Source organism: Gopherus evgoodei, chromosome 7 (assembly GCF_007399415.2).
Source record: "Gopherus evgoodei ecotype Sinaloan lineage chromosome 7, rGopEvg1_v1.p, whole genome shotgun sequence".
Classification (NCBI taxonomy): Eukaryota; Metazoa; Chordata; order Testudines; family Testudinidae; genus Gopherus; species Gopherus evgoodei.
Window position 1 is genome coordinate 105,960,524 of NC_044328.1, and position 18,528 is coordinate 105,979,051.

At 44.7% G+C, this 18,528-nt stretch overlaps 1 protein-coding gene across 1 annotated transcript in view; it reads right to left on the minus strand.

The window, feature by feature from the left end:
• DNAH12 (dynein axonemal heavy chain 12) overlaps positions 1-18,528 on the minus strand; it is a 167,079-nt gene that overhangs the window by 78,913 nt on the left and 69,638 nt on the right. Inside the window, 4 exon segments of the mRNA XM_030570491.1 lie at positions 2,199-2,454; positions 12,667-12,833; positions 14,696-14,722; positions 14,724-14,835. Coding sequence (XP_030426351.1) covers positions 2,199-2,454; positions 12,667-12,833; positions 14,696-14,722; positions 14,724-14,835 — 562 coding nt within the window.

An 18,528-nucleotide genomic window follows, 5' to 3' on the forward strand; every position in this document is an offset into this window, starting at 1 on the left:
AGTGGGCTTAGGCATTAATTAGCCACCCTGTCTGTGTCCTTAAGCTCTTTCTTACTATCTTGTGGAAGCTTAGCTAAGAATAGTGACCATATCCCATTTTAAAAAGTTGTACTCGGCCAGGAGACCCTTGGTAACTAGAAATACAAAGTTGCAGAGAAGCAGGGGAGTGATCTTTCCTTGGTCCCATTTTTTCAGACCTTTCTCCTTTGTGGACTAGATTTTACCTGGACCACAGAGACAACTAATTAATTAATGGGGTGACAGCAAAAATATTCAACCCTCTTTTGTGGGACTTGGTACCATTTCTCAAACTTTTTTGTTGTGGCAGGAATGGTGGTAGCTTTCTGCCACAGATCTTCAGTTGGGTTGTATAGTGATCTTTTAACAGGAGGGCAATTCTAGCAGAGTCTAATGCAGTCAGGATGTTGAACAATTTATAAGGCTTCTCCTGTATCACCAAAGTCTTGATATTCAACATATCTGTTATCCTCAACAACAACTCTTGGAAAGCTTTGAATTCTTCCAGGGTTGGTACTAGAGCTACCACTTTGTCTGGTGATACTGAGTTCTGCCAGGTGTCAGTGGTCTGGCCAGGAATGTTGCCTGAGAATTTGATCTCCTCCGTTTCCTGGAGTGAGATGGGGACCATCTTCTGGAAGCTCGAGACAATGGTCCCCAATACACCTAAAAGGGCCATGGTGGTATACCATAAGGGCATGACTGGCTCACATGGTGTCCACTGCTAGTCACAGTGTGGCTGCGACTCAGCTCTAAAAGAAAAGCTGTCTCTCCAGTGGGTTACCTGCTGACCTCAAGGGGGATGGTTCTCAACTTCAGGTTTGTGAGAATGTGTAGCCCAGCAACAGGGAAGATGAATACACTTCCTCCAAAGGCACTGCCAAGGCAACATTGATCTCAGTACTGTGGTCTCTTCTGGTGTCAGCAGTGGTCTCGATGCAGGGGGTCATCCTTGGAATAGGTGTGGATATCTGCCAGTACCATAGGTGATTCTACTGATGGAGTTGATGTCACTGCCTGCATGGACATTGGAGTCGATGCTCAGGCATTCTTTGTTGATATTACAAGTATAGCCAATTCCATGCCATCAGTACCCATTTTTTTGTTTGAAGCTTAGTAGTCTAGGTTTGCTTTGGTGTCTCCTTGTGTGATCATATAGAGCTGTGCCTGGAATCTCAGCTTCTGTGCTCAGAACATCCTTTCAGCACTAGCCTTAAGTGCCGGAGGTGTCAGTGCCAGGATTCCTGACAACTTTTTTTTTTGGGGGGCGGGGGGGAACACTGAGGGTTTATCAGCGCCAACCTTCAGTGTTGCACTCCTGCTACAGGGGGTACTCATGGATGTTGATTTCTTCAGTATCTCATCAGACTTGGTACTCATTTCTCCACTGATTATTCCAGCAAATGGAGTTTAAGATAAGCATACTGTGACTTGTACGCCTTTGAGGAAAAGGTGCAGCGTACTTTGCCTTGATCTGGTATGTGGCTTTCACCCAAGCAGAACAGGCATCTACTAAGACCATCAGTAAGCAGGATCAGATCATCACGTAATGGGCAAGGCTTAAAACTCAAAGGTTTGGAGTTCATCATGACGCAGGAGCAGATAGCATTTAGCCATGCTGTATTGACAGGGAGTCTCTCTCTCTTTTTCAAGTTCCATATTTAACTAATTAGGGCATCCCTGATGCAATTTCCTGCTAAGAAGGGAAGATGATTGTCCAGTAAAGCAGAATGAGTAGAAGAATTAGCCAATACTAAGGAGTAGCAGATTGGACATTGCTAGAGTCCATCATGCCTCCACATGCAATAAGAAGAAATTGAGGGACAGCTGTGGCCACTCCGCCCTTATGCCCTTGCACAGGAGCACAAGCAGGCACTACGTGGAGGTGCAGACCCAAAGGATACTGCTATTGAAAAGACTCCAATCTTGCAGATATGAAGTGCACGTGTACCAATACTGGTATCCACACTGACACATAAGTTTCTAGCAAAATAAAGCTTTACCCATAAAAATAAGCTAACTTCATATAAATAGATGCTGTTGAATTAACTATACTTTGAAAATAGTAATGAGAACTAGATTTCCCAAACTCCAATATTATCAGTTTAATCAATCTGGAACCCATGGAACTTTACCAAGTAGTGGAAAATAGAACTTATAGGAAGGTATTTGCTTCTTACCTCCATAGTGCCACTGACAATTTGGTTTCCAATTGTGAAGAATTCAGGAGTAAATTCATTATTTCTAAGGTAGAAAGCTACTATGGTAGAGAAGATACGGACCATAGTTTCATCACTAAAGGAGTTAATGGTGCAAATGTTGAAGTGTCGCAGAAAACGAGATGTAACAGGATTCCTCCCACCTCCTGGAGGTCCCATAGCAGCTATCAACTGTACGTCAACCAGTGTAATTTTATTTGTGTCCTTTAAGTCATACCTTCAAAACAAATTACAATGTGATATTTAGACAATTACAGATATAACAAAGCATTCTACAAATTCAAACAAATTCTACTAATTCTACAAAGACAGCCATGCTCATGGACCTCTGAGTTGACCTCAGTGGAGCGTCACATGGGGTGGACACACATACATGTTTAGTTTTGAAGCACTGAGGCCCAAATCATTAGTTTTAATCTGGGATTCACAATTCCATCCCACAGTTTTGTGTGACAACAACTAAAGATCTCAGAGACAGGGACCATTTTTTTGTTCTGTGTTTATACAGACCTAGTACAATAGAGTCTTGATCCATGATTAGGGCTTCTAGATGCTCTGATAACACAAATAAATGATAACTAATGACAATGTCAATTGGAGGGTTATACTTCCAATATCCAAGAGCAACAGATGTCTGCAGCCATGAAAATGCTGGGGGACTTAGGTTCTTCCTTTCGCTGTACTCTCTAAAATGTAAGTTTTTTTTAATGTAAAAACGTATTTCTAGGCCTCCTGGTTGGAAAGTTAGTCTTCATAGGGCACTTTTATTTTCGCAGTCAGGCAGACTGAAATAATACATCGCCCTAGAAGTGTGAACTTTGCCTACATCTGTTGTTATTTATACAATGTCAATTACAGCATAGACAAATTGAGTTAATGGGTGTCTGTCTCAATGAGTTTACACTTTTATTTTATCTTGAAAGAACATTAACTTCAAAGCTTATGTTGGAGCATTTAAATGCTTACAAATTTGAAACAATTTGACCAATATGTAGTAGTTTAACCGTGTGAATTTAAATACATTATTTTGCAGTATACATGATGACATCTTTAACCAACAAATTAGTATAGAAACATACACATTCAATATTAATCAAATTATTTATGAATTCAGGGTCCTTAAAAATCTACTAATTTTCTTTATTTCCTTTCTTCAAAATTCATGATCCAAATCAGTTATAATGTAAGTGGATTTGTTAAACATTTAAAATTAATGCTCTGAAAAGGAAACAAAAAATTATCTCTTTCCAAAGTTCCAAAATTTTCCATGCCTTATATTTGTACAGAATTAAAAGAATGGGAGGAGATTAATTTGCAGAGAAAGTCCAGAAACACTATGATGCCAATATTTTAAAAGGGCTCTAGAGGTGATCCTGGCAATTAGAGATCGTAAGTCTAACACTAGTATGAGCAAATTAGTTGAAATAATAGTAAAGAATAAAATTGTCAGACACACAGAAGAACATAACTTATTGAGCAAAAGTCAACATGGTTTCTGTAAAGGGAAATCATGTCTTACTAATCTATTAGAGTTCTTTGAAGGGGTCAACAAACATGTGGACAAGGGAGATCCAGAGGACGTAGTGTACTTAGATTTCCAGAAAGTTTTTGACAAAGTCCCTCACCAAAGGCTCTTATGTAAATTAAGTTGTCATGGGATAAGAGGGAAGATCCTTTAATGGACTGAGAACTGGTTAAAAGACAGGGAACAAAGGGTAGGAATAAATGGTAAATTTTCAGAATGGAGAGAGGTAACTAGTGGTGTTCCCCAAGGGTCAGTTCTAGGACCAGTCCTATTCAACTTATTCATAAATGATCTGGAGAAAGGGGTAAACAGTTAGGTGGCAAAGTTTGCAGACAATACTAAACTGATCAAGATAGTTAAGACCAAAGCAGACTGTGAAGAACTTCAAAAAGATCTCACAAAACTAAGTGATTGAGCAACAAAATGGCAAATGAAATTTAATGTGGGTAAAAGAGAACTAGATAAATTCATGGAAGTTAAGTCCATTAATGGCTATTAGCCAGGATGGGAAAGGGAAGGTGTCCCTAGCCTCTGTTTGTCAGAGAGTGGAGATGGATGGCAGGAGAGAGATCACTTGATTGTTACCTGTTAGGTTCACTCCCTCTGGGGCACCTGGCATTGGCCACTGTTGATAGACAGGATAGTGGGCTGGATGGACCTTTGGTCTGACCCAGTATGACCGTTTTTATGTACTAGAAATGAGACAGCTAAGCAAGATAGTAATAGAAGCCACTAAAATTAGATATCGTGGGTACAGCTGGATAAAAACATTTTGAATTTAATTATAAAACCCAGGACTCATGGACACGTTAAAAAGGGAAATTGAAGGCAAAATTATTTAGGCAAAAAGGTTTTCACTAGAGCTGAGCAAGTAATTTATAACAATTTCTGTTTGTAGAATATTCATGAGCAGATGACTTCTAATTTATTCATAGATATTTTTTAAAGTATTTTATGTCTGTGGCTATATCGCAGACAGTATGCTGTAAGTATTCAATACTTGATATTTGCCATCCAAGTTGCGTTGCTTCATTCTGATTAGTCAGATGAATCACATCCCAACATTGTTTTCCACAAACATTTGTGTGATATGGACAATCATTAACAAATATCAGAGGGGTAGTCTGTATGCACAAAAACAACGAGGAGACTCCTTGTAGTCATCAAAGTTTGATGCACGGGTCTTCACCAAAACTCAATTTTAATTTCAAGCACTAAGTTTGCATTAATTCATTTGGGGAACAAAAACAATCACAAAGGGATCATGTACATGCTGGAGCAAATTCATTTAAAATTTTGAGCAAAATCTTTGAAGATTTTTTTGCAATTATTGCCCACTGGTAGCTTTCAAAACACCCCTATTAAATACATCACTAAGAGAGCTGTGCAGAGTGCTAATTTTTAAATTTGCTGGCATGGCTGAAAAAATTGCATGTCAAACAAAGTGTTTTGCTACACCAGAAATTAAACATTTTGTACAGATATCAAGATTTTTCAAATAAAGTTAAAGAAAATTTTTAAGTGAGAAGTCATTTTGAACAAAAAAAAAATCAAAACATTTAATTTAGAAACCATTCAGCAAAATTTACACAAATTCATTAAATGTTTTGGTTGCTCTGAATCTGCATTTTTCGCCAAGAAAAGTTTCATCCAAAACATTTTGCACAGCCTCTAGTCACTAGGAGCAACTAACATGGCCATATTTTTTAAAATTTGAGCAAGTCCTTAACAGGAAAGATTAATGGCTATTAGGAGTACAGTCACTAGCTCTGTAGCAAAGTTGGATTCAACCTTCAGACCCTCTTTTCAGCCCAGGATGCTCAAATATTCCAACTATTTTACACTATACATTTAAGAGAATCCTGGAAGCCATGATTAACTGGCTGATGAAATTTAAGATTAACTGATTCATCAATTGGATTTCAGACAACAGCACAAATCACTGATTTCATTTTCTGAATTGATTAAATGCCATTGCAACTTCAATGGTCACAAGTTCACAGCCCTGTTAGGTCTGGCAGTTCACTCTGAAAGAAGGAATGGTGGGGAAAACAAATACAAAAGTAAGACTAAAACTGAAGAGGAAAAAACTAAAAAGTCACAAACAACAACAAAAGAAGAGAAACAATGACATCTGCAGAAATAGGAAAAGAAAGAAAATCTATATTGTGTATAAGTAGGGCCAGTGCAAGGATATTTTGCGCCGTAGGCGAAACTTCCACCTTGCGCCCTCTGCCCCACCCTTCCCCCCAGAGCATTGCCTATTATAAACTTTCAAAAATGAATACTGCATAATGTGGCATTGTTCATTAGAATTAATACATATTCGGCTTGAAAATTTATTAATTTCATTATTTAGCCTACATATTTAATGAAAATAATTGAATAACCTGACAGGGTGTGGGGCTGGCTGGCTCTGGGCAGGGCAGGGGATGCGAAGCTGGTTGGAGATGGGGTGTGGGGTTGGCTGGAGATAGGGTGTGCGGGACTGGCTGCGTGCAGGGCAGGGGGTGTGGGGCTGGCTGAGGCAGGGCAGGGGCTGCAGCAGGGGCTAGATGGAGACAGGTGGTGTGGGGCTGGCTATGGACAGGGCAAGGAGTGCAGCAGGGGCTGGCTGCATGCAGGGCAGGGAGTGAGGGGCTGGTTATGGGCAGGGCAGGGGGTGTGGGGTGGCTGGAGACAGGAGGTGTGGGGATGGCTGTGGGCAGAGCAGGAGATGTGGGGCTGGCTGCAGGCAGGGCAGGGGGTGCAGCAGGGGCTGGCTGCGGGCAGGGAGTGAGGGGCTGGCTGGATACAGGGGTGTGGGGCTGGCTAGAGACAGGGCAGGGGGTGTGAGGCTGGCTGTGGGCAGGGCAAGGGGTGTGGGGCTGACTGGAGGCAGGGCAGGGGATGAGGGGTTGGCTGCAGTCAGGACAGGGGGTTCAGATGGAGCTGGAGCATAAAGAGCAGCTGCAGAAGGAAGAGCTGTTGGACAGAAGCTTCTGTGAGGAACCGGCTCTGTCCCATAGAGAGGTACCGCTGTGGGATCTGCATTTTAAATAGCAGTGGGGATGCCCCTGCTGCCCCTTGCCCTCTCAGCCTTCTGGGCACTGACTCTCCGCGGCTCACTCCCTAGGGGCTCAGCCCTGCTCCTCTTGCCCCCAGTCCCTCATTAGGCCTGGGTGCACGGAAAGCATGCAGCATATCTTTGTACTGTGTTAATGACTCCTGAACTGGTGGGGGCTATGCCTAATTGCTGCCACTATCTCTTTCTTTGCTGGGCAATTAGATGACAATTAACTTGGAATAGCCCGGAGGGGTCAGAGTAGAGAAGGAGGGAGGAGAGACCTTTAGGTTTCAGTTCTGTGCAAAGCCAGTTAACTTTTCTTTTCAGCTGCCTATAAACAAACCTAGTAGAGAAAAGAGTTTCTTCCCCACATCCCCTCCCCCAAAAAATCGGTTATGATTTTAAAGGATCCAGAAGCAAAATAATTCTGTAATCAGAAAGACAAGTTTCCTGCTTTCCCTTCCACAAAGATCTGTTTCCAACCCAGGTAACTTATTATTTATTATCTGTAGTAACTATGTTCTCACGTTTGAATGATATACTGTAGTGGTGTCGGAGTTCTTTGGAAATCCCTCAGCTCTTTTGCGGTCTTGGGAGTGAATGCTAGACCCTCGGTTAATTACTTTTACCTTACTTCACGTGCCTATCTTTTGGTCATTAATTTTTGAAGTTAAATTAGATTTTCAAAACCCAGCTTTAAAATGATGTTCATGCCGACAATTGCAATTTAATTGTCTAATCGGGGAAATCGATGCCTTGAAATTATGGGATCTAATTTTAAAATTGTATTAAAAATGTGGCATTATGAAGGGGAAATATTTTAAAAGGTTTATCCAGCATCCCCGTTACTGTTGCCTAGGATTCTGCTTCAAGCAGTAACACAGGAGGGAGGGGGCAATGGACAGATTAGTGTTCAGTGGTACTTCAAACAAAAAGACATTTACTCTTAAATTATCTCGTTGATGCCTAATTGACGATCTAATAGCATGCATCAAGTACATCAAAACGTCGCTGAATAAGCTTGTCAGCATTTCTAAGGGGGACACTGAACATTCCAAACAGTGATAAGTGGTGCCTGCGGGCGGTCGTGCAGGCATGACTGCGGCAGCTCAGGCCATGGCTACACTAGAGAGTTGCAGCACTGGTGAGGGGGTTACAGCGCTGCAACTTAGGATGTGGCCACACTTGCAAAGCACGGCCAGTGCTGCAACTCCCTGGTTGCAGCGCTGGCTGTACATCCGGTCGAGCCTCGGGTGTAGGAATTCCAGCGCTGGTCAGCAAGTGTGGACGCCCACCAGCGCTTTTATTGACCTCCGGGGTATAAGGAGGTATCCCAGCATACCTTAGAAGCCTCTCTGGTAATCATGCACACTCCACTGCCCTGGGCTCAGCTGACCCCACCTTTAAATGCCCCGGGAATTTTAAATATCCCCTTCCTGTTTGCTCAGCCAGGTGTGGAGTGCAATCAATCATTCAATCAATCAGCGACCATGCCTCCATGCCCCAAATGAGCCCCAGCATGGAACAATTCCGAGCTGCAGGACCTCATCAGTGTTTGGGGTGAGGAAGCTGTGCAAGCACAGCTGCACTCCAGAAGGAGAAATTATGATACCTATGGACAGATGTCGCAGTCCTTGATGAGAAGGGGCCATGAACGGGACGCGTTGCAGTGCAGGGTCAAAATAAAAGAGCTGAGGAGTGCTTACTGCAAAGCCCGTGAGGGAAATCGCCGCTCAGGAGCTGCCCCCACAACCTGCCGTTTTTACAAGGAGCTGGATGCCATACTTGGGTGTGACCCCACTGCCAATCCGAGGACCACGATGGAGAGTTCAGAGCAGGGAGAAGTGGGGGAGGGTGTAGTGGAAGCCGATAGTGAGGCTACTGGCGTGGAGGGAAACACCCCGGAGTCCCAGGAGGCATGCAGCCAGGAGCTCTTCTCAAGCCAGGAGGAGGCTAGCCAGTCGCAGCAGCGGGAAGTTGCTGGTGAGGAAGAAGCTGAGGAGTGTGCTCAGGGTAAGCAGATTTTTATGTTTTGGGAGAGGAGGGTTTGGGTTATGGCTGCCTGCATGCATGCCTAAACGTGGAATAGCCCGTTGATTTGCTCTATCACGTCTCTGTAATCGGCCTCGGTAATCTCTTGAAAAGTTGCAGCCAGAGCGTGCGCAATGTGCTTTTGCAAGTTTATCGGGAGAGCCACCGTGGTCCTTGTCCCGATCAGGCTAACTCGTCCGATCCACTGTGCAGCCAGGGGTGGGGGGACCATGGCTGCACACAGGCAAGCTGCATAGGGGCCAGGGCGGAATCCACATTGCTGTAGAAAACCCTCTCTCTCTTCCCAGGTAACACGCAGCAGTGATATATCTGGCAGTAGGAAACCCTGTTGAGAATTTAGGGATACTTGAGTGCAGGGCGCCAGGTTTGCGGTCCCTCCCCCAGCCCCGCGGCGTGCTCCGGTCTCCACCCCTCCTTCCCAGCAGGCAGGCAGCCAGCCCCGCGGTGTGCTCCGGTCTCCACCTCTCCTTCCCAGCAGGCAGCCAGCCCCGCGGTGCGCTCTGGTCTCCACCGCCCCTTCCCAGCAGGCAGCCAGCCCCGCGGTGCGCTCCGGTCTTCCCCCCCCTTCCCAGCAGGCAGCCAGCCCCGCGGTGTGCTCCGGTCTCTCCCCCCCCGCTTCCCAGCAGGCAGCCAGCACAGCTGTGCGTTCCCCCACCACCACCACCAGCAGGCCGGCAGTTACGCGGACCACCCCCCCCCGCCAGCAGCTCGCCACCTTCCTGTTCACTACTGTCCCCTGTGCAGGACACCAGCTACCTCTTGTACCCAGTGCAGATAAACCCCAGTGACCATCGGTCAATTCCCCCTCCCAGGTGCAGTCGGGGCAGAAACACTCACCCCATTGCTCGCCATGCCTTCGCTTCCCTGGCCTGTCTGTGTTATGTTAGGTATGTGGGGAGGATGCTACAAAAAGTCTAAAAACTCCTTCACTGTGTGATAATAAACAATGTAGCCTCTGTGTATTACATGTTTCTATCTATGTTTTTTTTAGTGACCTTGACTAATGCAGCCGGATCACCGGCCTCACGTCGCTTGCAGAACTTGAGAAAAAATCCACGAAAATCAAAAGAAGAATTGATCAAAGCAGTTATGATTCACTACAACAGAGAAAGTAGGAAGACGCAGGAATGGAGAGAGAAAATGTATGAGTGGAGGCAAACAGAAAGCAGGAGAAAGGAATTGGCTACCAAAAAAACCTCAAAGCAGATGATAAGCCTCCTGGCTCGCCAAACTGAGTCTTTCGAGTCTCTCGTAGCCATGCAGGCAGATCTGTACTGTGGTAACCCACACCCCGCCCAAAGCTCTCTTTCTTGTTCCCCAGTATTTGCACAAAACACCCTTCTCCAGCAGCCAGTTTCTTATTACCCCCAGCTGCCCCCAACACCTGTACGATCACCTACCAGCCCTGATAACTACAATTCTTATCCTGTGCACTCCACCCCCATTACCCTGCAGCATAGTAATCCTGAAGTGCAGCAGACATTGAACAGTAATCCAAACAGGATATATTCAAACCTCTGAATGTACAGTCCACCACCCTAACCCCCCTGGCCTTTTATGTACTGTACTTTGAATAAAGGATTTTATGGCTTTTACAATACATTTTATTATTGCAGGAAGTTGTAAATATTGTACCCCAAGGTAGAAAGGAGCACAGCAAAGGCACCAAACATTACTGTTGGCTCTCAGCATCAAATTGCTCCCTTAAGGCATCCCTAATCCTTGAAGCCCTTTCCTGGGCCTCTCTAGTAGCCCTGCTCTCTGGCTGTGCAAATTCATCCTCTAGGCGTCGAACCTCGGAGGTCCATTCCTCACTGAATCTTTCACCCTTCCCTTCACAAATATTATGGAGGGTACAGCACGTGGATATAATAGCGGAGATGCTGCTTTCCCCCAAATCTAGCTTCCCATAAAGACACCTCCAGCGGGCTTTCAAATGGCCAAAAGCACACTCCACAGTCATTCTGCACCGGCTCAGCCTGTAGTTGAACCGGTCCTTTCTCCTGTCAAGCTCCCCTGTATACGGTTTCATGAGCCATGGCATTAAGGGGTAAGCGGGGTCTCCAAGGATCACAGTGGGCATTTCGACGTCCCCTACTGTGATCTTGCGGTCTGGGAAAAAAGTCCCGGCCCTCAATCTCCTGAACAGGGCACTGTTCCGAAAGATGCGTGCATCATGCACCTTTCCAGGCCATCCTGAGTAAATGTCAGTGAAACGCCCACGGTGATCCACAAGCGCTTGCAGAAGCACGGAGAAATACCCCTTGTGATTAACGTACTCTGATGCCAGGTGGGGTGGTGACAGAATAGGAATATGCATCCCATCTATTGCCCCTCCACAGTTAGGGAAACCCATTTCTGCAAAGCCATCCACAATGTCCTGCACGTTCCCCAGAGTCACAGTTCTTCTTAGCAGGGTGCGATTAAAGGCTGTGCAAACTTGCATCAGCACCATTCCAACGGTGGACTTTCCCACTCCAAACTGGTTCGCCACCGATCGGTAGCTGTCTGGAGTTGCCAGCTTCCAGATTGCAATAGCCACCCGCTTCTCCACTGGCAGGGCAGCTCTCAATCTCGTGTCCCTGCGCCACAGGGTAGGGGCGAGCTCAGCACACAGTCCCATGAAAGTGGCTTTTCTCATCCGAAAGTTCTGCAGCCACTGCTCGTCATCCCAGGCTTGCAGGACAATGTGATCCCACCACTCAGTGCTGGTTTCCCGAGCCCAAAGGCGCCGTTCCACGGTGCTGATCACGTCTGTTACTGCCACAAGCAATTGAGTGTCTTGAGTGTCAGGCGTTTCAATATCATCGTCTGACTCCTCACTGTCACTTTGCAGCTGAAGGAATAGCTCCATTGCCATGCGTGATGTGCTGGCAACATTCATCAGCAAGGTCCTCAGCAGCTCAGGCTCCATTTGTAACAGAAATCTCAGAAATCGAGCTGCAGACTTACAATGCCGCCAAAATGCTCGGAATGTGTAGCAAAGCACCACAGGGTGTTGGAACAGGAAGCGGAAAGACCCGCACACTTCCTTCCCCTTCCCACAAGCCACAGCGCCAAAATGGGATGAGGTGCTCTGTGGGATAGCTGCCCACAATGCACCACTCCCAACAGCGCTGCAAGTGCTGCAAATGTGGCCACACTGCAGCGCTGGTAGCTGTCAGTGTGGCCACACTGCAGCGCTGGCCCTACACAGCTGTACGAACACAGCTGTAACTCCCAGCGCTGCAAAACTGTAAGTGTAGCCATGGCCTCAGACTCCCTCTCTGTCCCAGCAGCAACGGCCGCTCAACCATTTAAAAAAAAATTTGAGGGCACTTTTTGGCGCCCTCAAATCTCGGTGCCCTAGGCAACCGCCTAGTCTGCCTAAATGGTTGCACTGGCCCTGTGTATAAGCAAAGCAAAGCAAAGAGTCCTGTGGCACGTTATAGACTAACAGACGTATTGGAGCATGAGCTTTCGTGGGTGAATACCCACTTCGTCGGATACATGTAGTGAATACTTGTGTATAGAAAATTCTTGTGTATAGAAACTCTACTCAATAATGACAAGAAGTCATGGACCTGCTAAAAATCAATCTCTTAAATTTAAAAAAAGTCACTTATGAGTGTATGACTAAAAAGCAACATAAGAATTATTTAAAATGTAAATAATTTTAAAATGACAATGTTGGCTTATAAAAAATTTAAACAGCATTTACTTTTAAGAGAACAAGTCTGAAAATTAAATTCAAGTTAATGATTAATGATAATGGCAAAATTATCCACTAATTTACTGTACGCTTTAGATCTGTCTTGAATAGTTACCAAATTCCATGGTCAAAAAACTGTCTTAAAAGTTCAATAGGAGGCTGAGCTCCATATTTCTCCAATGCAGGCATGTTCATATCATCTACAAAGATGACACACTTCTTTCCCATAGGAGGGCCAAATACTCCTTTGCGTCTTTTGTCCAGTCTCGCCATAATAATGTTCTAAAAAACAGAAAGGGATAATTTAAAGCATTGATTTAATATGTAGCCCAACTATATACATAATGGAAAACAGTGTACTGAAACACTTCATGGCTTTAATAATTAAGAAAATTCAGAATTGGAAAATATAGATACGAATATTAACTTTTTGTAATCCTCTTTGTCTTGTTATTCTACATTTTTTTGGTAAGTTTACTGAAACAAAAAAATGATATCCGTTTTAATTTATTTCTGATTTCAAGTTTGCCTCCCTCCTGATTTCAATGATCCTACTCATCTTCTGAAAGTTGAGCAAATGCTTAAATGCTCTACTATGTCAGGGCTCAAGAACCTCAGAAGATTGAGCCCTAAAATTTCCCTGACCTTAATCTTATAATTTGCTCTTTGTGGGTGAGCATATGCTACAACCACACAGAACCACAATGGATGTCTATTCATATTTAAATACAGGATCAGGGCCCTAATTTGATGGTGCCAGGAACCCTCTCATGGCAGAGATATAGTACTATCTTGGTGCACAACAAAGGGAAAATTGGACTGTGGGAAAAATTTCTTTAACAGGAAAAAGAAGAACTATCCACTAACAGAAAATTATTCCAGATTTATGTAGGATTTCAACACACTGCAATTACAAAAAATATCCAATATATTAAGTAACAGAGCAAACATCTGGTACAAATTTTTACAAAATTGGTCACCCTCCTTTGTAATTGTACTCACAATTTTCAATCCAAAGAACCCTGATGGGGCCCCTCAGGCAGAAAAGTTTGCACAAGCAAATCCGTTTGTGGGATCAAAACCAAAGCATTTGAATAACCAAAAACTGGGTAGCATTTAAGAAAACAGCATTTGGATATATAAATCAAGTACTATAGTTAGATGGGTTTCAGAGTAGCAGCTGTGTTAGTCTGTATCCACAAAAAGAACAGGAGTCCTTATGGCACCTTAGAGACTAACAAATTTATTTGAGGATAAGCTTTCGTGGGCTACAGCCCACTTCTTTGGATGATTACAGTAACCATTCATTTTGTCCAGTCAAATGTAGATTGCACACATCCTCCTGAGTTTTTACACTTACAAAATGCTTAGATTGAGAAACTATATACATAAAAACTTAGCTATGAAAGCCAGTGAGCAGGTAACATTTTAGTGAATGCTTTGATAGTAGAGCTGTAAATGCTGAAACTTTCAAGTGTTTATTACAATTTTTGGAGTGTGATATCAAAAAAGCAAAGCAAGTTTAAACATCAGGTTGTTTTAAAAACTAACCCCCTCACCTCCCAATTTCACTAATATGCCATTTAGCCACATCCTCATTCTTAATAATAAGGGGTTAGCTTTGTTGAATCATAATAAAATCATTTCTGGAACTTTTTTATTACTTTATATTTTTTTCCCAAAGCCGAGAATTTTTATTTATTTTTCTTAGATTTCTAAAATCAAGTCCAGTTTACATCTCCGAACACATACACATAAATGGAAAAAAAATACAAAAATCTGTTTGACAAATATCAAATAAACATTAAGAGGCTTAACCCTAGTTAAACCAAGCCATATGCTTATCCACTAAGGCAACAACCTCTAAACTATGCCCTGAAGATCAGCAAACATAGGCTCTATGCGACCAAAGGAGAGTGGAATTCCAGGGCTGGAGTAAAGTAAATTGAGTCTATGCTGATATTTTGTTTTTAAACAACATTTCATTGACGTTCCAGGAACCATTACTATTATAAAAATATCACAATAGAAGTATCTTGAAATGACAGAGCCAAATCTTATGCACTGAACAAATTCCAAATAAATTTACATCTCTATCTATATAATCTCATTTTAATTAATGTAAACCAGTTGTTTCTACCAACCTGGATCTGATTGGCACTGGTCCGTGCTGGAAAAATTAATGAAGAATGGAAAGTATCTTTCCTTTTCCAAGTTGTTCATTAACTTATCCTTCACATATGCAGACTTCCCAGTACCTGTTGGTCCCACAAAAAGCAATGGTCTTTGCAAAAAAGAATACAATTTACATTAGTCAATCAAAAGCAAAATAGTAAATAAACATACACCCAATTAAACTAAAAAATGAAATACTGAACACATCTGCTCTACTTGTAAATATGTGTAAAACCACTGAAAACACCAATAAGTTAAAATGTGTGTTAATTTCATTTTTAGTTAGACACTCCTACAAACTCACTGAAATAAAGAAGCCCTTTGCGTAGGGAGGCAGTGATGACTGCCAGGACCTTGGAGAACACATGAGATGCTGCCAACAGTCAGAAGGGCTGTACCTTGTACTGATAGTGATTGGTCCCCATGATGAACTGGAGTACCTGTCTGTGGGCAGGATGTATTGTGATATGAAAATACGTGTCTTGGAGATTGAGGGCTGAGAATTCAGTCCCCTTGTTCCAGTACTGGGATAACGGGTAGAGGGTAACAATCTTGAAGCATTGCAGTTTGACAAACTTGTTTAGGTTTTGAAGATCTAGCATTGGTTTCCCTTGCTGGATTTCTTTTGGACCAGAAGGTAATGAGGATAAAACCCTTCCCTTCGTGCTGGGACGAGGACTGGTTCTATAGCTTCTAGTCACAGAAGATGATTATCTCAACTCATAAGATGGGTTTGTGAGAAGTGTCCCTGAAGTACAGGACAGCGAGCGAATATGGTGGAGTGAGGTGGGATAGATAGGAAGGGGATGGAGTATCCTTCCCTAATGATCTCCAGGAACCCACTTGTTTGAGGCAATGAGGCCGCCATGATGGAAGAAAGGGGTTAGGTGTTTGCCAAACTGGTGGGATGTGGAAGATAGGTGATGGGACTAAGCAGGGGATGGCTTCTTGTGGCCTTGACCACAACTTCAAAATTGCTGTTTGGTTGGAGATGCATGAGAAGTAGCCCTCTGTGGAGCCGTATGTCTGCATTTGGTAGGGGGCTTCTGTCAAATGTTGCTGGGTATCATGTTTGTCCCTGGGGAGTGTATTGCAGTAGTGGGGATCATGGAGGAAGTTGATACTTCCCTGGCCGTCTCTTTGGTGCTGGAGTGTAAATGTCCAGAGAACAAAGAGTTGCTTGGGAGTCCTTAAGGGAGTATAGGGAGTCATCGGTACACACCATGAATAATTTAGAGCCCTCAGAGGGTAGGTCTTCAATGGTGGTTTGTATCTCCTTCAGAAAGTCTGAGAGTGCAGCCATGATGCCTGTCTCATGACAATGGTGGTTGTGATGGAACGAGCAGCAGTATCCACAGAGTCCAAAGAGACTTGCAAAGCTGTTATTCACATTTGTGTGCCTGGAGTTCTTCTTTTTTGTCATCAGGAAGGTCTTGACAGAATTCCTATATTTTAGAGTAGTTGGTGTAATTATACTTGGCCATGAAAACATTGTATTTGAATAAATGGAACTGGAGAGTAGCAGATGAATAAGCTTTGCATCCAAACTGACTCCACTGTTTCCACTTGCTGTCATGATGGGCAGGTCGAGGTTGGTATTGGTGTCCTTTTTCTTGCACGACATTGACAACCAAGGAATTTGGGGTGGAGTGAGAAAACAGAAATTCAAAGTCCTTTGTGTGAATATAATATATTTTGTCCATCCACTTGCAAGTCAGTGGGATGGATGCTGGCAGAGGTGAAAGTAAGCTGTATGCCCTGCTATGGCATACCTGCAAGAGCCAGTGCACCGTACCAGGGCAGATAGGCTTCCCCTGGCAGCAATTTAAAGGGCCTGGGGCTCCCATGCAGCGGCTAGGGCTCTGGGGATGATTTAAAGGGCCCGGGGTGGTAGCGGCTACTGAGGCGGAGCCCCAGGCACTTTAAAGCTCTGCCAGAGGCTGGGGCCCCCTCTGATGGTGTTTAAAGTGCCTGGGGCTCTGCTGTGGTTAGCAGCAGCTGGCGCCCTGGGCCCTTTAAATCCCCTTGGGGCTCCCAGCCTCTGCAGCTGGTAGCTCCAGGGATGATTTAAAGGGCCTGGGGCCTCCAGATGCTGCTACCACAGCGTCCAGCTCCGGGCCCTTTAAATCCCTGATTTAAAGTGCCTGGGGGTTTAAAGGCCCCGCCTCTTCCATTAGAGGCCCCTCCTAAGGACTCCGGAGTACCGGTATAGTCCATTTAGTACTTTCACCCCTGGAGTGCTGGGGGCTGCCAGAGCACGGTTGGCAGCATCGAGAAGGGCCCTCTTTGATAGGGAGGGCTATTTAAGAAACATATTTTTTGAGGAGGAGGGATGTGAGCAGGATGTCAAGCAGCTTATTTTGTTGGTCCTTTACTTCCTCCAAAGGATGCAAGTGAGTCTGCACTCCTGGAAATGTTTGAAGTCGTCCAGCTGTAGTAGGGGGTGGAGGCATGATCTCCTTCTCTTCTCCTGATAAAGCTAAATGGAGTGGTGGTGGAATTTTCTCCTTGTCTTCCTCCTCATCCACCATAAGGAAAGGCTCAGCCTCTGGTGGTCAAGAGATCAATGGAGAAGGTGAAGGTGAAGAGGCCTCTGATTTGGTCCTTTGGCAGGCTTCTGTGCTCTGTACGTGGCCAAGGATCTCACATGGCCCAATGTTGAGGGAGTTGCATGTGGGGCTGCATAGCGGGTGGGTCCATACCAGGGCCCTTGTCCATGGTGGGTTGTGGGTAGGATGTAAAGAGGAGGAATTGAGCCTGTCTCAAGTGTGAGGGTGGGATGGAGTACTCCTCTGTTCCCTAGTGACGCGGAGGAGGGAAGAGGAGAGGAAAAGTGGGAGCGGTGAGAATGTCTGGCAAAGAGGATGGAAGTGGAGGGATGTCATGTCTGAGAAGTGGTGACTCAGACACACAATCAGAGACAGACAGGTCTTTGGGGTATCTAAACTCTGGGGAGGAGGAAAGAGCATCATTATCACTGGCACATATATCAGTGCTGAGGGAGAGGTACATTCTCCTGAGCAGCCAGCAGAAGAAGCTGAAGACTTGTTCGATGTCAAGGGCTTGCTCAGTGCGGCAGACATGCTCAGTGCCAAGGGCTTGCTCAGACCAAAAAGGACATCAACAGCAGTAGGGTTATCACCAACCAGCGATTTAGTGTGGTACCGCACTGCTTCAAGTAGGTCTAATTGGCACAGTTGGCACCAGTTTCAAATATCTTGTGTCTCGGTCCTCTAACACCAAGAGATGGTACCAAGGGCTGGAGACCTGGTTAGGGCTGGTTAGGGTACCTAGGGTACCAAGGGCTGGAGGACCTGGGTAGTGTTAGACTTTTGGTGAGCACTGGTAACGGAGATACTCAGATGGGCCCTAGAGCTATGCCCCATCTCTGAGGATGTCGAGGCAACCAACCTTGCAGGGGATGGCATTCCGGCAGGCGGTGTCTCAGCAGGTGATAAGGGAGCCTGTTTTTCCTCCACCAGAGCGAGGAAGAGAAGACTTCTTTTAAAAGGATGAGGCAACATGGAAGTCAGTATGACCCAGTGGAGTGTGAGGGCCATGGAGGGGTAGTGTCTGGGCCGGGGTCCATGGTGGAACGCAGTGATTTCTTCAGGAGAGAAGTCGCAACCGAGACGTCCTGGTCTTTTCTGGTCCTGGTAGTGAGGTCATGGCAATGAGCACACTTTTGTAGGATGTGTCCCTCCCCAGGCAGTGAATGCACTGTGGGTGACCATCCATTACCGCAGAAGGCAATCCTGAAAGTTACACACCTCTTAAAACCTAGGAAGCCAGGCATAGGGTG